Source organism: Cyprinodon tularosa, unplaced genomic scaffold, assembly GCF_016077235.1.
Source record: "Cyprinodon tularosa strain WSP-4 unplaced genomic scaffold, ASM1607723v1 ctg17, whole genome shotgun sequence".
Classification (NCBI taxonomy): Eukaryota; Metazoa; Chordata; class Actinopteri; order Cyprinodontiformes; family Cyprinodontidae; genus Cyprinodon; species Cyprinodon tularosa.
In genome coordinates this window covers 2,125,828-2,151,653 of record NW_024038531.1, presented here as the reverse complement: position 1 = coordinate 2,151,653, position 25,826 = coordinate 2,125,828, and the positions used below count along the sequence as shown (strand labels likewise).

Genomic DNA, 25,826 nt, shown 5'->3' with positions numbered 1-25,826 from the left:
GGGATTCATTATTTAATTTTTTTTCTGATCCTCTTTAGCAGCTTTTAACTGAAAACACTTGATATGAAATTGGGATCAATCCTCTTTTCCCCAAAATGTCAAACAGTTCTTTTATTTTTTAAGTACATATTTTGCTCCCTTTACATATTAGTTCCAGTTAGAGATAATCCTTTTCTAGCTCTTTTTATTCTGTGCAAATGTTATAGGCTCCCTGTTTTTCTTTGTGGTTGATAGGATGGCCGGCAAAATACCAGTGGTGGTGGGGGTGTAGCGTACTGACTTTTCATTTGTTCACTACACAGTAATGATTATTTTGGCCTCTAAGCCCCAGATTTGGCCTTGTTTTGCGATGGGAAGCAGCATCAGCGGGGACAGAGCAGCCTTGCCCTCTCTGAGAAGCTTGTCTCTGGCTAAGCCGGTTGGCAATGAGAGTCAGGTACAAAACATGGAGGACGCCCAAGTAACGTCACAGCAGGTCAGCTTGAGAGTGACAGGTTAGAGCAAAATGGTGTACATGTGTGGATGGATCTGGTTTTAGCTACAGTTCCTTTGTGAAATCATGTGGCAGCTGAGTGTGAAGACATTCTAATTATAGACCTTCATCGTTCGGCTCATAAGTAGGGCTGGTAACAAGCCAGTTGCCAGCTTGCATGAGCAACTGCAGAAAGCTGACTTTTGGTTTAATTTGGAGGACTAGCTATAATCCAGACTAAATCCCCTAAAGATGAAGCCCACCCCTCCTCCCACCGCAGTTGGATTATGGGAGTGTCTTTAAAAGGATAAGGACATGCTTATCACTGTTTCCCCTAGCACTTTTCTGGGTCCTAAGATGTGGGGGTGGACGGGCCATCATAACCCAATGGTACCAGAGTGGTAATGAGTCAGAGAGATTAGGCGTCTGACAACTGTGGCTCAATGATAATCACAGTTTATAGTTTTTAAATTCTAACAGTCATAGAGACATATGGATGGTAGCATATGCCTCAGCTCCCATCCAGTGAATTTTATCAGCAGGCTTCATCTTAATGAACAAAAGCACATAAATTAGATGTTTGACAGCTTGTAGTGGGTTGGGTACATGTAAGATTTCCTCATTTTCACACCTGAATTTGAAAGCTGCATGTCGGGAAAAGGGAATACAGCTATAGTACCACAAAAAAACCTCTTTAACTAGACAAAAACCATAGCCACAACAATCCTTAAACAAGTATCACACTTATAATTTTACTAAGGTAAAGTCTGCTAAAACTAAAGATATTCCTACTGATGAATTCTTATAACTAGGGAAATAAGCAACAGAATAAGCCAAAGTCAAGAGCAAAACTCACAGCTTGTCCAGGGCCTCCATGGCAGTAGGGGGCCATCCAGTCTGTCCAAGCTGTTACAGTCATTCATGTCGTTTTTGTCTTTTACTCCAAAATTTTTTTATCCAAATCATTCTCAGTAAACACCATGGGATTTAATTATAATATAATATTAAACCATGAATTGTAAAATTATGTTTTACATTAGATTTTTTACGTAATTTTTCTGTTACTTTTTTTTTTTTTTGAACTATAAGGGGAAATCTGCATCTCCATCTAACAAACTTTTTTCTTGTTCGATTTACTAAAACATAATCATGCACAAAGTACAGTTGTTTTATTTTCTTTTGATTTTGTTTGTAGCACTTGCACTGGAAAAAAATCGAAATCTAGATAAGTCATTTTTTTCTCAAAATAAGTGTTTTTGTTGTGAACAAGACAATTGCATTGTCTTATTTCGAGGGCATATTATCTAATTATCTTATTTTAAGAGTAAAAACACTCATTCCAGTGGCAAATCATCTTATTTACCTACTTAAATTAAGGCTTAATACACATATTTTGAAAAATCTTTACTTATTTCTATATCATTTTTCCAGTAAATAGATAGGCTACAAGTTGCACAGTGATTTAGTGTTATTATTAAGTATTATTTGGATCATTATCATTTTATCGATATGTCTTCAAACCTCATCTAGTAAACAAGTTTACCATTATCTTCTGAAATAAATCAGCTATGCATTAATAGTCTTCTCTATCATTGGATAATAGTTGAGCTCTTGTAAAAGATGCTTATTGGCATCGTTTAACCCCCATACAAGCTAGAACTCCAACATTAAACAAAACTATTTTTATTATATTTACCAAGGCATTGTTAATGTTTTTTTTTTTTAAATATATATATATATATATTTTTTTTTTTTTCCTTACATAAATGTTTTTTCTAACGAAATGTTTTGTGGTACCCCAAGCACATGTAGGAATCTTCTGGTTCCCATGGCTGGATCTTACTCCAAGAATTCTAGCACATATTCATCCTGAAAACTTGCTCATTTTACACTTTTGTTTTTGCCAAATGGATGATATGTTATTTGAGACTTCATGTTTTTTTCTTTTTTTCTCGAGACCGGTTGTAACCCTTATTGCAAAGATAAATTGAAATGGCAATTCATGACAAGATGTGTCCTTTTTATAGCAGTCAGAATTTTGTTCACAAATGCAAAAGTATCCAAATTGTGCTGAGGTGGAGTACAATCAGCTGGCAAGCAATGAGCTGTCAAACAGCTTATTTGGAAAACATCTCAGTTTGTATCTCTCTGTGCTAAAGAAGTGTTGTTAAGAGTGCTGGGAGTTCTGACGCTGCAGAGACCGATCGAGCCCACATATGTGTTGTTTGATATGCTATATTTAAGTGTGAGGTTGTTACTTATCTCATTGGGGCGTGATGGTGGAGAGATGAGGGAGCAGAGTGAACTCCTGGTGGACTCCAGGCTGCGAACCCTGAGCTCCCTGCTCAGGAGCAATCTGGGAGTTGCAAAGAGAGAAAGCGAGAGTGAAGCCACATGGGGGAAGCATAGAAATAGAAGCACCCCAGTGTGTTCCCTTGTTTACTTTCATGTCAACATTTTTGACTCTGCTCATTAACCTGTGCACCTGGGTGGATCAGAGCATCTACTGCTTTCTGTCCACTCCCCTTCCTCCCTACCTCCCTGTCTTTCAAAATTAATTGCAAAGACAAAAAGGTATCTATAAACGCTTCTAAATCAGGCTAACAGATGCAACATTCAGGGAAGGGTGCTGGTGGGGGGGAGGGCAGCTATTGCACCTCAAAAGCTGCGAATCGATTTTAGCTGATACCAGTTAACACATAAACCCTGTAGCACTTTCCTCAAATCTAATCACGGATCCATTTAAACTGTGTTAGCTGGGAGTCTGCTTGCCGCTGAGATGGGTTCTCACTTTCTAATATTTTTGAGAGCATTGGTTAAAAAAAATGAGGTGAGTGCAGCAGGGGTAAAGCGGCAGCTCTCAATAGGAAGGGGCTGTTCATCTGAGCTCCACACCATCTCCTCCCATTACCCATGCAGCCTGCATCCTCTCTAAATTGTTTTGCATGACCTTTGCTACAGTAGCTCTAATTATTAGCATCACACAGGCCCTGTAAGGCCCACAGCTAATTATACCGGATTTATCTGAAGGGACGTCAGTGCCATTCTTCATAGGCATGTCTTGGCTAACGTCAGTCCGGGTGATCTAAACCAGGAATAAGGTTAATTTGGATAATACAGTAATTGTAATTAGAGTCACAATAATTACAAGCGTACTTTAATAGCAAGGACGACAAGTCCATTAGTAAAAGGGATCCTAATGAACTTGTTGCACATACACAGTACCTTATGTAATTGAGAAGAATGGTATTGCCAAAAAACACTGAGGTTGAGCAATCCTGCAAAATGTGCACAATGGCCTTATTATGAAGCCAGATTGCTTCTGTTTCCTCCCTATTTTCATAATCAGTGTCTGACATCAGCAATTGAAGCATGATGAAAGGCATTGAAGGATTTTTCGTTATTGTAGGTACAAGAACCTTTGTAGTTGCATCTCTTAAAGAGTTGCAACTAAGGCCGATATTTTTTCAAAGGTGCAACATTAATGAAGAGGGGCAGTTGAAGTCGTCTTTTGGCTGGCAGGCAACTCGTGTAATGAGCCTAAGAGGCTTCCAATTATTCCACTTGCGATCAAAACACAGTCAGAGATTACTTCTCTTGCCTCTTTTTTTCTTCTTTTTCTTTTGACATTTTACAGACTAACATCTTTTGATAAGGGCTGGAGGGGAACACCACTGCTGGTGCACGCCCGATGGTCTTGAACAGACCCTAGAAGCACAGACATTCTGGATGTTAAAAGGAAATTTTTTTAATTATTATTATTTTTTTTTTCTTTTAGTAATAGTATTTTGACCGAGAAATCGGTCATGGTGGAGCTTAATACAGAACAATTCTGAAAAATCTCTCATAGGCTTCAATAAGCCTAAAAATAGAGCGGAGTTCCACCTTCCAGCAGGATAATGACTTTAGAAACAGCAAAAGAAGCAAAGGGCAGGAATTGTTAAGATAAAGGCTTGTTAATGTGTCAGAATAACTGAGCGAAGTCCAGTACAATATCCCACAGATAATTTGTGGCAGAATCTGTGCAATCTATCCAATCTGAACTACTGTAAACATTTTGGCAGAAGAAAAGGTAACTTTTATCTCATTTTATAATGAGTTTGCCCTGAAACTTTATAATAACTAAAAAGCAATCATTGGTTGAGGTTAAGTATATGCTTATATATGTATTAAGTGAAATATCAATTTAATTTGTGGATCTATTGTGGTCCTAAATTTTAAATGATAATGAATTTTAAAAGCTCCTAACAGCTTTATATTTTACTTGCTGGAAATTATAGAGTCAGAGAGGATGAGTGCTGCTACAGACTTAATGGTTGATCGCAACCATATTTTCCACAAAGTGACTATAACTTGTGTAGAGGAATGTTGACTTCCTACTTACTCACTTCAGTTGTTTTGTGCTTCTTGCCAGTGTAAATTATTTTATTAAAAAAAACTAAATGAAGGTGAAATAATTAGATTATTTACACTATTTGAGCAGCAATCTTTGTATATAAAAAAATGTGAAAGCACATTAAAAGACCTGGTGTGACTAAAAAGATTTCTCTATTATTGGACGTTAAACTGTATCAGACTTAAATGATGAGAGAAAACAGAAAACAAATTATATTTTGGAGCAAAGCACTGAGAGGAAGAGAACTCCAGCAATCTGCATCTGCACAGATAAACATCCACCCCTAAGATATGTTCTTAGTAGATAACAGCTTAGTATGAGTGTGTGCAGCACACGAGCAGACTAATACACAAAGCATGGCTTTGATAAGCACCAGAAATTACTACATGTTGTTTACGGAGGCAGAACAAAAGGATTCCGGGTTTTTATTTCAAGAAAACAAGCCGTGGATAGGTGGATGCAGGATCTAAAACGCATGTCAATTGGATGGATTTGACTCTATAATATACTCATAATTAGGCAGAAACAGGATATCAACTGATGTGTTTGTTTATGTGTTAGTAAGAAGTAATGTGGACAGGATTTCAGAATGCGGTGCCTAGCTTTCCCCTGTGGATTCACTGCAGGGGTGCGAGGTAGTGCTCTGCCGTCTGTTGCTGTTTTCTGTAACCCTATGTATCCCCCACAGTGAAAAACGGTGTTTGCCCTCAAAGACAACCCTGATATAAATTAAATTAAATGAAGTCTGTGCAGATAATCCCTGTGTGTTTCAACTGACTAATGCTCCCCACCCTCCCTCACGAACAAGTGCATCTGGACCCCTATCCGCTGGCCGAGTTCTCAAGCTGCTAGACTCCCAGTCCCTGTTGGAGGCAGCAGCCGGCTCCCACTCAGACTTGTAGCCCCGCTGAGACTTTATGTTTGTGTTTGTGAATGAGGGTTTTAGTGTAAATTTTTTGCTGTTCTCAATCACAGAGCCTCTCTTCTCTTATGTGTTTGTCTATGAGAAAACGAATTTCATTGAAAAAATAAATCTTTTTTCTCTATGTGTGATTTTGCATGTCAAGGTATTTGTTTTATGGCCTGTTTGTTTTGAGTTTTTTTTTTTTTTTTTTTGCACTAAATCAAAGATGTTTAGATCTCTCAGCAGAAACAAGACTCAGCTGAATCAAAAAGCATCATCTGTCATTTTGTTCAAACTGTGCCCTTAATGCAGTCTGTCACAATTCTGCTAATAAGCTGGATTTACAACTGTAGTAGAGATAGTGCTGCTAATACTCTTCTGCCAATCCCATCACTGACAGCTGCCTAAAAGGACCATCCTAAATATCAGAACAAGATGTGCTTGAATATGAAGCAAAAACAAACACGATCAGAAAGATAGAGGGTACCTTATCAAGAAGGGAAGTATGAATATTAATGGAGAAGACAAGTGTCTTGAAAAGTCTTCACATCCCTCAAATTTTAAATCTTTATTTGAAAGACTGAAATGGGGTTTTCACAGCCAGTTTTGCACATCATTTGCAAATGGTTAAGAATGTTTTCCCACCTGAGCTGCTGAGCTCTACAGCTCAAGAGTTCGTTTCCTCTCTGATTTCCTCTAACAAACCTCTCAACACTTTACATTGTTTATACTGTGACAAAAACCCTCTGTCACTTTTTATTAGCCAGTAAGGTCTTTTTTATGAGTTTTAGTGAAAATGGACGAAATATTAATGCAAATGTTGGAAACATTCCCCCTCACAATCTCAGCTGTTTTTATTGATTTATCAATTAAATGCAAATAAATACAATTATAGCTTTTAGATTTAATGCAAACACACTCGGACTATTTTGTTGGTCAGTGGTTTCCATAAACATTTTGTTCAGGGGTAACCAGGGCAGGCGATTGATTCGAAGATTGTGTGTATGTGTGTTGTCACGGATTGGGCTTTTATGTGTGAAGGCTATCCAAGCACCTGCAGACATGCCCTTTGAAAAGCTCCATCACCCCCCATCTAGCTACATGCAGTGTAAACATGGTTTGTTTGAGCGAGTGGCCTGGAGTTGCTAGATTAATGAGCGCTGATGAAGTTCCACTCGTATCCTAGGTGCTGCCTCCCTGTTTGCTGGAGTGGCTGTGATGTGGTAGTGTGTCTGGAGGCGGTGACTCATTCCCTTTGCCCAGTGTCAGATTAAGGCATGTCAATAAACAGACCCACTCAATCCATCTCCCAGTGACTGCATCCGCTCACAGAGCCTCCCAGTCTGTAATGAGCTGCTGCAAATCTCCATCAAACTAAAATGTCTGGAAAGATGCCTTGTCACAGCCAGCAAGAGAAAGAAAAGACAGAGAGGGAGGGCAGGGGAGACAGGGAGACTACAGCTGCACCGATGTGAGTGGCAGCCACCTTTAAGGAGCCGAGAGAAATTCCTGCACTCCTTCTTCCACGCTGCAGAACAAGTGGCAACTGCCTTGGCTCATCGAGCCGGAGAATTCTGATTTCTATTGTTCTTGCTAAGATTATTCAAATTGTATTCTTTGCTGACTGATTTTGAAAATACATGAAAGCAATGCTGTTTATTTAGTCACTGTTCTTGAGTAAGCATTTAAGGGAAATGTGTTTACATAATCAGCAGTGTTTCTGAGTGTTTATTTTTAAGGACCAGCCCAGGGGAGGCGAGAGAAACCGTTGGGAATATCTTCTGCTCTAATTTAACATCCCCTTCAACACTGTCTGATGTAGGCAGCAACTCAAAAGAGAAAATGCTATCTAGTGATTCTCCTAGAAAAAGAAGACATTAAATGACTGCTAAGAATATGTTTGTAAGGCCTATTCCCAGGAGGGGAACGGAAACCACAAAATCTACCTGGATTAGACAGTCTCTTTAGTGTTTCCAAAGTCTGTTCAGAAAAATAACCACCTACCTCTCATGTGGCGCCATATATGCACATTAACGGATTTTAGGATGAGAGGAGTGTGCAAACTTTTTAGTCTGACATCCAAATTAAAGAAAATCCCTCAAGACTTGCCTGGAGGGGAAGTTCCGCGCTATTTGAGTTTGATTGGGCTCCCCAGGCTTTTAGAAATCTAAGCCGATTTCTTTTAGGAAACAGCAAAGATAGTCATTTTCTTCCCTTCCTGATTTTCTCTTTGATAAACCCTGAATTATAATGATACGAAGGTGAAAAAGTTTTCTTTGTTCTGGAGCCCATGCAGACCTGAGCGCTGAACAGGTGTTAAGTGAAACTCTATCCTCCCCGATTGAAGTGGTACACCCCTATTCACTCTAATGGACACTGTAACTCCGTCTAAAGGGCTTAAAAGCACCAGCCTTGTGTCCACAAAAAGTCCAGCAGGGTGTAGATTACATGGCGTAAGTGGGGTTTTTAATCCACCAAAATGAGAACATGGACCCCAATAAAAAGGACAACAATATATGGGGGTTTAAAACCGTTTTCATGCATTTAAGGCATTGCTATAAATTTATATAAAATAATTTTGTGGAGGAATTCCATACCCTGTTGCAGACTAATACATTTGGATGCAATCAGTATTTTATTAAAAGTTGTTAATTATACTTTCATAATTTTTTTTCCTTTTTTTTTATACATTATCAGCTGTCACACTGAATCTTATCTTTCCATGTTGTGCTGACAACTACATTTCCTTTAAGTTCTTAGAAATAAGTACGCTGCTTCTGATGTTTTCTTGTTCCGGATAGAGCATATTTATCAGGATCAAAGGTGTGGAAATCACAAAGTTCTGCTGAGTACATTTTATATATTATTTTAATAATTAAGATTAAGCTTAGACCAATTCATATAAACTGTTAATGCCGAATTCTCCAAAGTGGTCAAATTATTATTAATTATTAAGTGATTAAGTAATTTTCCTCAGGATGACTTTCACTTTAAAGCATTCACCCTCCTATTGTGACTGAAGCAGGTGACTAACAAACTGTGAGAGGAAGTTGTTATTGCTTGATATTTGATCTTCGTAGCAGTTGTGTTGATTCTGTCAATAGTGCATACATGTGATCTCTTTTTCAAGTAAGGGACATGTTGCTCAAAATTGTAAACAAACGTGAGTTTTTTCGTTATCTAAGTAAATATTCTTTATTGTTGTATGTGTAGTAAAGCAATACACCATCAAAACAGATGGCATTTATTACTTATTTTTACCAGTTTAGCAAAGATTTTCTTTAAATAGTGAAGAAATTTTTTTTTAATGAAGTGTTGTCAGACAATATCAGATCAAGTAAAGTGGAAAATACACCAGACTCGTTACAGCATCTAAATGCAGCTAAGAATCCTGCTCACATCCTGTACATAGGTTAAACAGCTTTCTGTTCTGATCAATCAAGATTTACACTAGCAGCATAAACGCCATTATTGTGCATCTAGATTTGACATCAGGTGTCAAATTAATCAGCCGTTAATTTTGAGCTAAATTTAACTACACTAGCACAATTCAAAGCTGATCACTTCTACGTGGGTCTGGTCCTGAGAAGGATTCAGCCCCTGAATAAGGACACATTCATAGCTGGGGAGCGAATTTCACAGCGCCTGATGTAAACTTCCTCTTTGAAAAACACACACAAAAGTCAAGCATCATGAACCCAGTGCATTTAAGAGCTTCATGTTTTGACCTTGTTTGTAGATGGTAAAATCTCCTTTTCCATGTTGATTAGGGTATTCAGATTGCTAGGATGAGAACGTATGGTTTGCTCCTTGACATTTTGTAGGTGACATCAGACTAGAAAGCATTATAAATGAATGGACTGGGTATGATTTTTTGAAAGCTATAAAAATTTATTTAAGATTAAAAGTTTTACTGAGTCACAAAGGCTTTCATGTTCTGTAACAAAAAAAGTTGACACACCCTGATTTGGGAATGTAGCATAATAAGCATCCTGGATGCCACCAACAGTTTGAAACATGTAGGACCCAAGCGGTGATTCCCCTCTAAGATAGCAGCTCAAACTTTAAGCCTTCTCAGCGTCAGCCGTCTCCCTCGGAATGCAGACGTCTGCAAACGGCTGCTATTATTTAAAATCTTTTCATCATTCTGAGAGGGAGGGAAATAGCTTCGACGTTGAGAAGCTGATTAATAATGAATGCTGTTTCTATCAATGTATGTATAATTAATCACATCTCATACTAACTGGACTTCTGTGGAGCCTCTGGTCCTGAGCGATGTGGAGACTGGTCTGCACTTTTTGTCTGGGCTCCAGAGTGAAAGGCAATAGAGTGATATGCAGTTTTGCGTGTGGGTGGTTGCACAGGTGGTGCAGAACAACAGCATCGTGTAACAGTGGCCGATTGTTTTTGGTCTGAATGGGAAAAAAATATTTCCTCTGTTTTCATGGGTGAATGTGTGAAAAATGAGGAGGAAATGCAAACAGGAAGTTGTCAATTTGTTTCAGGCTTCATTGTTTTGCAGAAAACCTGCGCGCTCACACAATGGTGAACATTGGTGTACTGGGAGACATGTGACCTCGTGACAGTTTTCAGTAGTTTTTTTTTCTTTCTAATCAGATCACAAAGACTGCATCGCAAGAAATGGAAAAGTGAGAAAATCTTTATAAAACATCTGAACAGAATCACTCACTTCCGTGGTGTGATTGATTTCCCAATGAGCTGCTGGGTTTGGGGTGAACTTATGGATGATAAAGTGAAATGATGCAGAGAATGTGGCAGGTTATTCTTCATACATGTACCCCTCTGTCACAATTGATTGTGTATAATTTGAGTTTTCAGGAGAGCCAGTTGATATTAAATGGTAACAACTCTCTGTATTCATCATGCTGGGCCTCTTTTTGAAGGCAGAAATAGAAAATGTAATCCCATCCACAGCCATAGCTGCGCCTCAGGCACTCTTTCACCCTTTTTACCACTGATCCTCCCTCTGGGGCTCTGCCCTCTCTAAAGGAGGAGGGAAATCTATAATCTAGCAGATGGCAGAGGTCTATGGGAAATCTTATAATCAAGTTGAAAGTGTTGATATTGGTCACTGAGGGGGAGAGAGCAAAAGGTCTTTGATAGCTGAAGAGCATTCCTCCTCTCTCAGAAGGTGAGCATAAGTCCAAGCCCACTCCAAACAGGTGCACTCATTTTCTGCATCTTGTCTGTGGGTGTCACACTGACTGAATTGGAGCTGTTAAGAAGCAGACCTAGAGGCGGGGACGCCAGGCGCCAACACAGACTTTTGAGTCAGGATTGTTGATGTGCTGCTGTAATGACAAATAGAAAATAGATAGAATGTATACAAAAACCCAGATGTGCAAAAAGCTCAAAGTAAAGCATTTTTTCAGTGTGTTGTATAAAAAGTTACCTGCAAGTCCAAAGTATGAAGAGATCACTTTCTTATATAAATCTGTATCTTCTTGTAATAGGGATAGGCTTGTTGCAGGCTCTAACAGCATATAACCTTGAGTGAAAATGGTTTTAGCATTACAAACTATGTTGTATATATATTTCTCTTGTACTGAAAATATGCGTATATTAAGTAACAAAGAACTTCTTAAAATGCAATTATTATTGGTTTTTACATTCTAGAGGTCAGAAATTCATCATATCTTCAGCCTGTTAAAATGAGATTTAATTCAAACACTTGCAATAAATTTTAATCTCTACCAAGATGAAAATAAACTAGTCACTCTATTAGGAACTGTGCTTTTATTTAATAATGAAGCAAATCTCGATGCCATAGGAAAGCAATATGTTGGCATGAGCTTACTTCATATTTGAGCAAATAAGACAGAATACAGTAGCAATTCTGCTATTCTGTCAAAGAACGTACACCTAATGTTTAACAAAGCTGTGAAGTGAAACAGATCACTCATTTTTTACAGCAATTTATATTTACAGGCTGTCTGTTGATTCTAAAAATCTGAAAGATTTAACCAAATGGGACGAAACAAAAAATTGAATTCTACACCCTTGATCTGAATAGAAATAGACCTTTCAGAACAGGAGCACATACTGCTGCCTCCATTCCTCCCTGTTAGAACCAAACAGAAAATGTTTGCCTATTCACCAGCATTCACAGAGAAATAAAAATGGAATGACAGTAGTTTAAAGGTCAGAGAGAGTTGGAATGATTGTATTGACAGATGAGAGAGAGGAGTGACTAAAGATTTTGACATTATATGAACTGGAGTCTTCATCTCAAAGTTCAACAGCAGTACCACCGTTAGATATTTTAAGTAATAATGTTCAGCATTACAGAGGTATGTGACTAAGATAAAAAGATCTAACAAAAAAATCACATCCTAATTGCTTAACAGTAAAAATACAGTTATACTTTTAGTAATTTTTTAAAATCTATTTAGAATTTTTATTTCGTTCTTTGAATTTAAATAAAACAAACATAAAAACATTCTACAATCCTAAAAGAAAGGGAGCAGAAAGCGGCAGACTAATCTTATGTTTATCTGCCCCCTCTACCTTAAAGCAAAACATTTACAAAGAACTTAGACTACAAAAGCAAGAACACAATAAGCATCAAGATATACATCACAAGAAACTAGAGTTAATGAAATGATATATCTGTCCTCCAAAATTGAAATACACCTCTTACTTTTTGTTTATTTCTGTATATTCTCAAAAATAAAATTTGACATGATTATTTATAATCAGGTTCATGTGTAATATATACCATCACTTGATCTTTTATTAGTTTTTTTTTCAATGTTTATTATTAATGTATTTTTATGTGCTCTAAACATTGTTTGTAAAATGCTAAAGTCTACTGATTCTTAAAATTTTAACAATTTTAAATGAAAACAAATAGTAGATTTGTTGCCTATCTTTAGGTCTCTTTTTTGTAAAATAAAAATGTATTGAATATGTTTTGCATGCATTTCCTGGAACTTCTAAACGATTAGTGTTAAACAAAATTTTATAAAGCTTTGTTATCTAGTGAATCCTTTACTTTGTGTAATATCAATTTTTTTTATATGGATAGTTTGATGTAATCTAAATCATATCCAAGGGTCACACAGTCAGGCGTTTTCTTCTTTTCCAATGACTTCCAAATTAAAATTTAGAGGATTAGATGTAGTAAGGCTGCTCAGTCATGCAGTGGGTAGCACTGCTGCCTTGCAGGAAGAAGGTTCCGGGTTCGATTCCCAGAGCATGGTCTTTCTGCATGGAGTTTGCATGTTCTCGCTGAGCATGCATGGGTTCTCTCCTGGTACTCTGGCTTCCTCCCACAGTCTAAAAACATGACTGTTAGGTTGATTGGCTTCTCTAAATTCTCCTTAGTTGTGAGTGTGTGCATGAATGGTTGTTTGTCCTGTTTGTCTCTGTGTTGCCCTGCGATGGACTAGCGTGCTCTCCAGGGTCGACCCGGCCTCTCGTCCGTGGCCAGCTGGAGATAGGCACCAGCACCCCTTGCGACCCTGCTTGGGATAAAGCTACATCAATGTGCATGTTGTTGGTTATTGAGTTTATAGGCTAAACATTTTATTGATTTGTTTTTATTAATTTTATTAAAGGAAATCTTCCTTTTCTGGTTGATATTTAAATGAATTGCTTTGCTTGACATTTACTTTTTTTTTGTAAAATGTTATTATCATACATAGAGTTAAGCAAAATGTACATTTAGGCTGCATTAGTATTAGCTTTTATACACATGTATCTTTGTCTGGTATGAAATCGTAAATTTATCATTTGACTGTGCCATGTATCCATTTTTATTGTTGCACTGGGATATCCATAACAAAGAGCATTATGTGTAGTATTTCCTCAGAGAAGGGTCTGACAAAACCTAGTCCTGCTTAAACACAATATGTAGCAGACAAATTTCATCTGACAGTCTTAATTTATTTGGTCCCGTCTGTTGTTTAAAGCCTGCATTTCTGTGTGGCAGTGAGAGCATTTTTTCCACGAGCAGCATGTCTGGATGGTCTTTGTCAGCTAAATTGATGACATTAAAGAGTTGCATCCATGGCAGACATGAGTGAATCAGTTGGCTTCCACATACTCTGTGTTGCTATCCCTTTATTCCCTCATCCCTAGATCTATTACATTTATTTTATCTCAAATGTTAACCTAATGATTTATTGTTTGTTTTGTGTCAGGGTTAAAATTTTTCTAAATAGACACGTCAGTTCTTTTGTTTTTTGTTTTATTTTGGCTACATAAATAGAGGAGAAAAAGTATTTCATAGCTTCCTTTTTAGTTTAACCTAATGTTCAATCACACTTTATGTTTCAGGGAAGAGACCAGCTGTGACACCTTTTTTTCCCCCTTTTCTCTCCTATTCGTGTGACATCTGCTGAACTTGTTGGGTGTTTACTGGTGTAACAACTGGTGTCTTTACCCTCCCGCCACCCCCTCTTCTCTCTCTGATGCTCCCACCCGTGCCCCCATGCAATGAATACACTTGCATCCAGACTGTTGAAGCAATTGTCACGCTGGAAGGAAGGCAAATCAAATCTTATGGCAGCAACTAGGCAAGGAGATTGCTTTTCCTCTCAGTTGCAGAGAAGCGAGTCCAGCACTCCCCCTGGCTTTGATTCTGGAAAAGAAGAGATGGCTGAAAAGTGGAAAGCTACTCAGCTCCACCAACTATCCTGTTGGGAAGATAGCCTCCCCCCTCCAACCTCTTTCCACCCCCCACACTCACCCTGCCAATACCCATCAGTCACTTGGCGACACAGGGGACGACATTCCTGCCTCCAGTTGTTTAGATGAAACAGAACAATAATTAGGGGAATAGAGCAGCTCCGGCCACTGAGCTGGGGCCACTCAGATCACAACAACACATTGTCCAACCTTATTAAACAGCCATTTGTGGCATCCTCACACTGTCGTTAGGCAGTCATCGTCCTCTTGCATGAAACTTGACCTCCCTTTAAGACATATTGACATGTCCTCCATTTTGAGGTCACTTAGAAATGGACGGGGGGACATTACAGGTCTTTACAGGAAGCCTGGACTAATGCAGCCAATTCTTTTTCAGAATAGGACTTCTTGAGTGACTCATCAGTGCCCTCCCCTGACGATATATTGTTTATTTCCCTTTGACAATTTAATAAGCTGAGAAAATAGGCCACATTCTTTGATTAATGGGAAGCTGTAGTTTGGAAGAATAGCTGAAGTGGAAGTAATGAGGAAGCAAACAGCAAAGAGCTTCTTCAGTGCATCTTTTGTCAGGATTCAGAGGCAGGGCTGGATTAGTATTGACTTAAAGCTCTTTTCAGGTCTGAATAAGTATAGGCAAGGAAAATTGAATATTGAAAAATAGTTTGTTGTTTATAGTCTTGCCTATTTTGTGGTATATTTTAGTAAACTCTGAAACTTCTATCTTTACATTTTTTTATTCTTTCTTTTTTCATCCTTTTCTTATTCCTTCCTCTCCTTTTTTATTAAATCCCTGCTTTGTGCTAACTAGTGCAGTTTCTTTTTTCTGTCCTTCCATCTATCTATCTTCTTTTCATGTATTCTTTCATACTTCTATGCCCATTGTTTTGTTTTTCTTTTTCCCGTTTTCTTCTTTTATAGTTTCCTTTTTTTCAAAATGTTTCTTCCTCTTCCTTCCTTATTTTTCTTTTCCTTTTCTCCCTTTCTTCCTTGTATTAAATGTTGTTGTTATTTTTTCCTTCAACTTTTCTTGTTTATTACAGTCTTTCATTTTATCCCCTTTTCCTTCCAACCTTTAATATTTTCTTTTTCATTTATTCTTCCTTTCATTTATTCTTCCTTTCTGAACTTTTCCATTTAACTTTTCCATTAGGATTTCAATGCAAATACATTGTAAGAACTCTTCTGTGTGCTCTATTGAAGGAGACAATAACACTAAGAACACAGAAAAAGAAACCAAAGTTCTATTTAAGGACAAGGATAAGTTCCAGAAGATTGTGCATGGGGGCATACTTGTGTCCTCTGCGGGCAGCTTTTAACCAAAACATGCCAACCAAACCAATTACAGGCTGTTGCCTGAATGGCATTCACGAGAAATTTTCTTTCTGGTCTTTTAAATGAAGTTTTCCTCTTGCTACTCATGCCTTGCATTTTCATTAGTCTCTCAGTGAATGTGCACCCACTGTGGCAGATGAGGCATTTTAATTTCTGTGTGCTAGGATCATAGAGGAGCATAAATGCAGTACAAAAATGATGCATTCACCATACAGTGTTGAAGTTTGATATCGCACAGACTTTATTCCATATCTAGTGTGATAGTCATATGAGAATATGGTGCCATTTATGTGACGTGTTTAAAAGACCATCCAATACAGGTGCATCTTGAAGATTCGCTCCTGTTTATGATTTAATTAAACAAGAATTTGACTTGCATTGTGCTGCTGCTACTATTAACATTGATATTTAATGGAGCCAGCCGAATGGGAACAGAGGGAGTCAAGGGTAATACAAATGAACAAGCACTGCATGCCCTAGATTATTTGATACTACTAAAATGTTAATTACATTCCTTTTCATGAATTATCTCCTATAGTATTGACTTAAAATTTAATTAGGGGTAAATTGTTAAAGAGAGAAAGGACTTTCAAAGTAATGCATTATAATTAAATAAAGGACCTATGCCCATTTGTTAGTTTAGATTATAAATTGCATTTAATAAGTGGACTTTAAAAGAAGGACATACCTCTAAAGCTCAATTTTGGAACAGAGACCAAACACATCACACTGACACACGTTTAGGCCTAGATTTGGCAACTTGCTGATGTTTCATCGAAGCATCAGAAAGAGAAGAAAAAATATTTATTTATACAAAAATACTCAGAGCAGCAGAAGACCACAACAGGTACCACACCTGGGGTTAAAGAGCAGAAAAAAAGGTTGCCAATGATGATACTGAATTAAAACATTTTTTCCAGTCCAATGAGTCTGCAACACATAATTATTAGGGTCAGTTTGCTGTGGACAACCTGATAACATGGTTTAATCAAGTTTAGACTGCTGGTGATGCAACAGTGAGAAGGATGGTTTCCTGCTATGGTATCCCCCTGGTGCCAACTGAGTATTGTTATATTACACAGCCTTCTTGGGTTTGGATGATCATCTTGATCCCATCATGACAGCTTCTAACTATACTTTTCTTCCTGCTTGATAATGCACCTTTTCACAAAGCTCAAGCTAATCTAATTTTAAACTCTTAAGTGTGACAGTGACTTCACAATTTGATTTTACCATCATCAGATTTAAATCTATTAAATTAACTGGGGGATGTTTTCGAACTGGAGATTTGCATCCAAGATGTGTAGCTGGATAGACATAAAATTACTCAATCTGGATTATTTAGACCAATTTTTTTATGTTTCTAACACATTGTTTATTTAGGCAGTGCTCAAGTTAAAGGGGGTCCGAATATTTCAATCTTCCCAATTTTTTTACAATGAAGCCTCTTTCAAACAGAAATTAGCAGGTTAACACAGGTCTTTTCAAATATGGCTCGACCCTCTAACAATCAGCATTTGGCTCCCTTCCCATTGGCAAACAAAGCTGTGTCTAATCCTCAGCTGGCAAACTGTGTGACATCTGTCCCCCCGCAGCTGCATGTCTGGTGATGGGATCACGCTGGATTAGTATTGAAGATGTCACCAGTTTGACAGAAATCAGGAAAGTAAACAATGGAGAGCAACATGGAAGTAACTTAGGGTATAGTAAGTGTTCTTTATTGCTTCGTTCATTTGTTCCTCCGAATTTCTCCCACCATATTTATCAATGTAAGCAGAGTTGTCTTGGCTTGTTAGATCAGATGTGAATGGCACGGTGCGTTGAAGTCCATACGTTGCGTATGATTGACCCAAGGATCGACCCAAGTCAGATGATGCCAATGTATGCTTATCGAAGCCGAGCAGTTTGAAGGCGATTTTAACGCCTGTTTCTTTCTGAGTTGTTTGAACCAGGTGGACGTGGGTCAGTGAGCTGTTTCCACTGCCACTAACGTCGATTTAAAGGTTTTTTTTCCCGGCAGCTGGGAAAGGGGTATAACTGAAGTATATTTTTTATGATTAGATACTAGTGTGGTACAGTTTGTGAAAAAGCAGACTTTGTGTTTACTTCCAGAACAACTTGTATCATGGTTGTGTATCTTTTACACCAAAGAAGGTAGTTCCTTATAGTCACCTGTCTGTTGGTAACCACAGTAAAATATAGATCTGAGATATAGATTATATACAAATATAAGCCTTTTCTTATTCTTTAATATTTTTAAGTCTTGGACTTTTTAAAGTTGTAGTCTCTGAAGTTCCTGTTGTACCAACAAAGCACCAACAAAGTACCCTGTTGGTGCTGCTGATTTTTAATCTTATCTATATTTTAATTAAGTTCACCTAGCTTCCACATATCAGGGCTAATGCAAATATGCAAACAAAGTCAAGCCATTCTTTGAGAATTATTTAAATAATTTAACTTCACAAATTGATATATTGTTATTAACTTGAGTATTTATTTGCTTCTAAAATGGAATTGATGCAGACTGGAACCCAGTAGCAATACATAGTCTCAAAAATGTGAAACCAGTTACCATCTGACAAGGCCAATGTTTGCACATTTATACTCAGTTTTAGTCCAAATGTGTTTTTCCACTACTTATTATAGCTGCACAGGCCCACTGCTGCCTCAACAGCAGGCCTGCATCACATTGCTGGTCCACATGATGATTAGAAACAGCATTCACCGTTTTTTAACGTTAGGAAGGAGGTTTTCTTTTTTCTTTTAGCAAAGCTTTGATGCTGGTTTGCCATATATACCTTGGAAATCAGCAAGATACAGTATCTCCACTGTGGAATTTTAAGTGAAGACTGTTTTCTTTCTGCAGAAACACCTGCTTCGTATCCAACTTTGTCTGAAGAGTCATTTCTTGGCCTGATGCAGAAAGGGGAAATTCCTGGGAGAGGTCTTTGATATGCCACTGCTCTTTGACGTCTCACCTAGTGTCAATAGATGTTTGGCAGATGTGGAAGGGCTACCTACAAAAAGTACTCTCACTTCTCTTGTCATAGATGCTACCAACTAAATAAATGTTGAATTATTCACCCAAGGATCCCTTTGAACTGTGTTCTTTAAAACGGGTCAGAGATCTATGGCATCCATATTTTCTAAGCCTTTTCATCTAAAATTGCAGAATAAAGATTCCCTCGCTACTCTTAATTTCATCTACTGCTCTGATATGTATTTATTTATTTAATATTTCAACATTAATATCTTTCGAAACACTGGAAAGGTGAGGAGTTCAGAGTGGAAAAAAGACAGCAAAGTTTTCTTTTTCTTCTTCAATCTGCATGATAGTCTGTCCTCCCTAATGACTTTATTTTAAAGACAGTGGGCTGACCAGCAGGGTGGGGAGGGAGCATGGGATCGGGAGTGGGCAGGGCAAAGAGGAGAAGAGAGCTCCGCTTGCCGCAGCACTCTCCATCGCTGCTCTCAGCTCTCAGTCAGCGTCTCTGTGTGTGTGCTTTGAAAGAGAATAGGAATCAGCTCTTTGAAAGCCGAGGCAGCTCACCAGGGCCTTTGTGTAAAATAACATTTCTACTGAAAGCCAATTACTGCTAATATTATTTTGGTTGCTCCCATTATTAAAAGTACCTCTCTCTGTTGCCCCCATCATCCCCCCAACCCATCCCCCCCCCCCCTTCCCTCCCTCTTCATCACTCTCTTGCAGACTGAGAATTATTCCATTGATTCCAGTTATGTGAACAGCAGAGCCCACCTCATTAAAAGGTATGTCTTGATTAGGAATTGTTACCAGCACCTCATTACCATTGTTATCTGTAATTGTTTTATCTTAATGAGAGCACCAGCCACAGTTAGTGCAGCTTGCATGTGTTCCTGCATGTTTTTTTACGCAATGTAATTCAAAAGGGGTGGATAATACTTTTGTGTAAATAATGTTATCCTAATAACATTCAGCAGAGCACAATAGAAACAAATCTTTAAAAAATGCTTATGTTTAGATTATTTTGTGTAAGATCAATCATTTTATTTGCAGCTCACATGGGTTATTTTACATCATCTTATGGTTTCCAAATTTCTAAACGTCTGAATCTGCTACATAAATTCAAATGTCCAACAAAACAAGAAAGGAGGAAATTAATTGCATTGCATCTTCTTACAGATTACAACAAAAAAATATAATTATAATTGATGATTATATATATAATATTGTAAATGCAAAGAGCAATTACCATTCTGTATTAGACATGCACTGGTCAGGAGTTTTGTACCCGAGTGTTGATCACCGATCACAAAATCACTATCTGTTGATCACAGAATCAAATTCATAAATTCTTCCACTGCTTTTTTTGTGGTTAAGGAGATGACCTTTTCTAATCAAAATGGTAGAGAAAATAATGTTGACAAATGATGAAGCGAAAATGCTCTTAAGAGGTTTGTGGTGGCATTAAAAAAATGTTTTGATTTAGCCCTAGAAGGACAGTTTCACCATCATACCTCCAGCGCAGACACTGATCAGCATTCGCCTTCTTAGAAGGAAACAGGGAGTGAAAGTTGGAGGGAGGACTTTGAAAAAGGGAGGTAGAGATAAAACATGACAGGAAAGATGGAAGAACAATTCAGTAAGTAAACACAACTATATGATATAAATACACAAAAGAGATAATAGGAGCATGGAAACCAAGTATTAAAAAGGGATACAATTTGCGGAGGTCAGAAGAGAGGCAAAAAAGGATCATACAAAGAAGGATAAAAGGATGTCCCAGAAAATAACATATTTATTTTTTTTGTCTTTTTCCGTGTTAACTGTTGAAAGATAACGCTGGTACTTAGATTGTTGAAAAAATGAATATTTCTTAGATTAAAACCGCAAATTACCAAGTGGTATACTAGTAATACTGTTTTTCAGCTGCAAGATTTTGAGAAAGGCTAGAATAAAGCAGCACCTGAGCAACAACAAAAAATCTCTCAAGCTGGTCAAGGTAACAGTTTTATGAATTGTATACACTTGAGATCTCCTTGTGTGAAGAACCAAAGAAAAAGTATTTTCTTTGTGCATTGTTGTTCAGCCCACTCGATGAAAGAAACTTGATAGGGTTGCAGGAATTCAGCAGCAGGATTTTGATGAGGGTCATATAGAAATTCCCTCCAGACACAGGAGAACTTAAAACTATCCTGACTACGGCCCTCAGTTTTACCTGCAGTTAAACAATCAAGCCATTCTTTTGCTCGAGGCTATGCCGCCCTTTTGAAAACCCATTAAGGCAATTCCCCCCTTTTACCCCACCCTTCAAAAAGATTCCTTGCATTAATATAAACAAAAAGCATTCAAGTGTGGGCCTCTGCAGGATACTACAAAGAAATCCCCTCAGGAGCCAGGGAGCCTATGGTCTGGGACAGGTGCAATTACAGTGATAACATCAGAAAGCCGGCATTACCTCCGCTGCGGTCCTCTCTCTCTCCCAGCTTAGAATATGTTCAGCTTGGGTTGAGGAATGCAACTACCTTGTACTGTCCTTCACTCCCCCCTGTTCCACCTTTTACTTTACAGCACCTTTTTGTTTACGCTGCTTTTTCCACAAAGCTGTATGTCTTATTTTTGTTTCCTGCAAGAACAAGTTTATTCCACTTTAGTGTTGTTTGTAAAGTAGAATTTGTTCCAGTGGGAAGGAAATCAAACGAGGGGAAATCATGCTGTTACTGTGCAGCTGTTGATGTGCCCCCACACCCCGCCATCTTTATTGACTGTGAGCCCCAAACAAGACAGATGCTCAGTTTGTATGCTTCCAGCGCCTTTCTTCATCCTTCTTCCTTCCAGGAATTCCTGATTACTGCAGTATTTGTTTGATTGTAGTGAGTGAGCGCCTCCTGTTTGTCGTTGCAATGTCCTTGAAGTCAGCGCATCCATCCACAATGTCCCCGTCTAAATCACTGCATGCCTTCTTTTGTGAAGATCAAAAATGTGTGCCTAATCCATAAAAGCTCTCAGAAGATTTGCACTTACTCTTTATCTTGTAGGAACTGCAAACAAAAGCAAGTCAGAGACTTATACAATCAAAGATGTTGTATTTAAAGGTGACTTACTCTTAAAAAATAATTTATGTAATTTATGTTTAAATCAGTGGAAATGAACCATGTTTAGGGATGCATTGGTCACAAATTTATGGGAAATGACTAACCTTCATTTTTTTAAACACTTTGAAAAGCTGAAAAACATTTTACCAACTGTATATTTCTCTTTAAGAACTATCAGAAAGTCTTAAAAATATTTCGTTTTAGCCAGGATATTTGGGAGATTAATTATTTTTATTTGGCATAAAATATGGTTTTGATATTTTTTATTATTCACAACATAGAAATCACAGGATTTAAATTATGTTCCATTCTAGCATTTTAATATAATCTGTCTCCAGGTTAGATTCCACTCTGGAACTCCCATTTTGTATGTGCGATGCTATTTGATAATTTTCTGCTTTTAATATGTTGCCATACACTTAAATCAGAACATATAAGTTTCATTCTGATCACAGTAACATATTTTTAGTTATAAATTGTAATGGTTTTCTTTAGCGTTTGAAATATATTTGAATTCTTGTTGATTATTGAAAAGAAATTACTCTATAAAGCATATGAAATTTTCTTTTAGTGTGTACAAACTGGTTGGTTAAAGAAAATTTTAGATCAGATGGACCAAAACTACAGATACAAATTGTATTCACCAAAGTAACCATTAGTGATTAGCTATTCTAACTGTAAACAGCATTGTCTTTGTATTACCCAAAGAATATAGACCTTTAAACCTAATTTATAGTTTAGTGAAAGTGTGCCACATTTTAAATCCGGCAAATTCTATAACTGACATGGACTGAAAGCTTAAATAAGACAAAAGAGAACCTTTGCTGTGATACGTTTAACCTTCTTGTTATCTACTTGCAGAGCTTTTTTGTCCTGCTTTCTTGAAGCCTGCAGGCATGTTTGGACATTTTAATAACGTGCATTCCTTTTTAAAAGCTTCACAAACCTGAGTGCCTCCTCTGACTTATTTTTGTAAACACATCTTTGAAACTGAAAGCATCTTACTTTGAGTTTTCACTCAGTTACAGCCTCCAAACCTAAGAGTGTTATCGCCACAGCCATGAAAATCTTAAAACCTACTCTTATCTGCTGAAAAAAGCTTTAGGTCAGTTTGTTCCTTCGTTTAAACTCTTAAAGGGCATGATGTCCTCGGCCAGTGTATATGCACCTAGAAAATCAGGTATGAAACAAACCGAAACACAAAAGTATAAAATGGTGAGGAACAAAATTATTAGGTCACATTCTCTCTGTCCAAGCAGTTTGGATTAACAGACTCCTTAGAAAATACATTATTTAAATTTCCTATAACTTCTTACGTGTTTTTTGTTTTCTATGACACTTCACTGTTACTGAAAACAGCTAACATTAAGTCTTCTTCCTGCAGTAATAACTTCCATACCAAAGATGCTGTTCTAAGGAAAACCAGTTTGAGCTTAAGAACTCACTGATTTGAAAAAGATTGGACTATGGGGTGTCAAACATGGGTCCACACATAAATCAGTTTCTCTGTGCATTTCTAACCGAGATACATGCTGTTTGAGGGTGCAAAGGAGATTACAAAAAAAATGGACAACTAGTCACAAACCATAGAGGTACAAGGCATAAAGAACACCACGGTAGAAAGGTGATGTGACAGTTAATCAACATTTCCCTTTTCTCCCTTCTGGCCCCCATGTAGCACATCAACGTTCAAGGACCTGGAGGGCAACAGTCTGAAGGACAGCGGCCATGAGGAGAGCGACCAGACCGACAGCGAACATGACGTCCAGAGAGGACACTATGTTGACACGGCTGTCAATGACATGCTGAACATGACCGCCCCCCCTAATGTTTGCCAGCTGCCAGACCAAGGTAAGGAAGCATTTGCTTGTTATTATGTGTGCAGGCTGTGCACGTTAAGAGGTGCGGAGGATGTTGTTTCCATTTTCAAGAAAGGACTGATATGGATTTTTGTGTTTGTGTGTACCTGAGTCCATTTTAACTCAACCAGAGCATCTTTTAGGAGCCATTATGCCCACTAAAGGTATCAGATGTGTATGAATAACATCACAGGCTGTTTTTTTGTCTTTGAAGTCTTGCTCTGAGCTAATGTGAGGGATCTCTGACAGATAAGGCCACCCTTTGATACCAGCTTAGGCAACTTTATTGACTGATAGTAGCCAAGTCTGCTCTTGAAGCCAGACTGACTTCAGACGTAGTTGAATAGCAGCAATTAGGCTCATATTCATAGTTAAAAGAAATACTGTCCATTGTGCTCTAAACCTTTACTCAGTGAGATAATTTAGCAATAAATTAATGGTCATATTGTATTTCTGATAGGCCGTTTAAAAAGAGACATCTATTCTATTGGTCCAATTCAAATGGAGAAATAATTATTTTACTTAACTACTAAAGAACTGTTTACACAGGTGCTCAGGCGCACTGGAAAACAAATGAGAATCTTTTGAAACTACTGAATATGATCTTAAAATTTAGTTTCATCACTGAAGCAGAAGAATAAAGCATTTTTCCTTAAAGCAATAACTGAATATATCCCTTTAATTTGTTTCTTTCTGTATCTTACATTTGCTCTAGTTTCTTCAGCTTTTGTAAAGGTTGTCTTTAATCCACTGGTGTAAGATAAAAATTATTTCTGTTCTCTTTTTACTAACACTGCCCTAGAAATGGCTGTCTAGTTGCTTGCCACGTTATTCTCTTGCTCATTCAGTTCATATTAGGTTCAGGTTTTAATGAACCAAAGATAAAAAATACGAATCAAGAATGCATATGGTGTGATTTATTTGAATTATTTAGCTATCTATTTTTACCAGTACCCTGTTAAGTATGTGTGTGTGGCTTAAAAAGCAGTAATAGATGTCTGCAGGCTCATCCTGGCGTTTATACCCAGCCAGATGCTACACTTGGAGCGGTTTTGCTGTTTATGCTGTTTGACCGGGGAATAATAACATCATACAACCTTCATTTTATGTTGATTGAGAATGGAGCAATACAGATGCATCTGTCTTTTTGGCCGGCAGCTCTTGTTTTATTTTATTGGGGTTGTTTTTTTAAATAACATGGCAGAGAAATGCAGATGGAGGTATAGGGGGTCAGGATGAATGTTGACCATTAGAACCAACTTGTTTCAGGTTTTTTCAGGTGGCGTTTGACTGTAATAAGCATTGAAACGTGAATTGACTATATATTGGTTGCCAACTGTAATTACTTTACAACCTGCAAAAAAATCTCATGCCTCCAAAGAATGCACATTGACAGGTTTTTCTGGTTGTGGGATCTCATTATTGGAGACAATTAGAAATAATGTTCATGAGGAATATTACAAGGGGGAGAGCTCTCTGAGGCGGTGCGTTTTTCATTAACACCGCCAATGATTGTATCTGTTTCAGCAAAATAGAAGCGTGTCTCCTGAATGTCTAATGCAGCACAACACTGCTGGTAAACAGAACAAGAGGCTATTTCACAGTGCTGTCCATTCTTTTGACCAGAGCAAAATAGATGATAACAGAGTTATCTGTTCGGAATTGCAATGTGTTCGTTCTCTTTGGCTTTTTCTTCTCTTAGTCTTTCATCTCGACTTGCTCCTGAGTCGTTTTTCCTCCAACCTTTCTTTTTTTATTAAAGTTTCAACATAGTATGGGAGTTTGTTGAAATGTATGGAATAGTTTTTACTTCTCTATAATGAATAAATCAGGAGAAATCAAATCCTTAATTCTTGCCACTATTTTCTAAAAATTGTATCAATTTATGCATCCTATCCATCTGCTCACACGCTCATCTAATTATATCCTTTTATCCATCCATCCATCCATCCATCCATCCATCCATCCATCCATCCATCCATCCATCCATCCATCCATCCATCCATCCATCCATCCATCCACCTATTCGACCATCCAACCAGGGACCTGTTAATCAGTGTTTATTAATCGTTCTATCCATCTCATCTACTAATCCTTTCATCTATCTGTTAATTT

General features: G+C 37.7%; 1 protein-coding gene across 8 annotated transcripts in view; it reads left to right on the top strand.

Annotated features, from left to right (window-relative positions):
* Nucleotides 1-25,826, top strand: part of pcdh19 (protocadherin 19) — an 85,067-nt gene that overhangs the window by 23,825 nt on the left and 35,416 nt on the right. For 4 of the 8 annotated variants that reach the window (XM_038281311.1, XM_038281309.1, XM_038281305.1 and 1 more), the window contains exons 3-4: nucleotides 19,487-19,545; nucleotides 23,519-23,703. In XM_038281311.1, the coding sequence (XP_038137239.1) occupies nucleotides 19,487-19,545; nucleotides 23,519-23,703 (244 nt within the window). The remainder of the gene's footprint in view (nucleotides 1-19,486; nucleotides 19,546-23,518; nucleotides 23,704-25,826) is intronic. The other 4 variants (XM_038281310.1, XM_038281312.1, XM_038281308.1 and 1 more) reach the window with 1 other exon arrangement.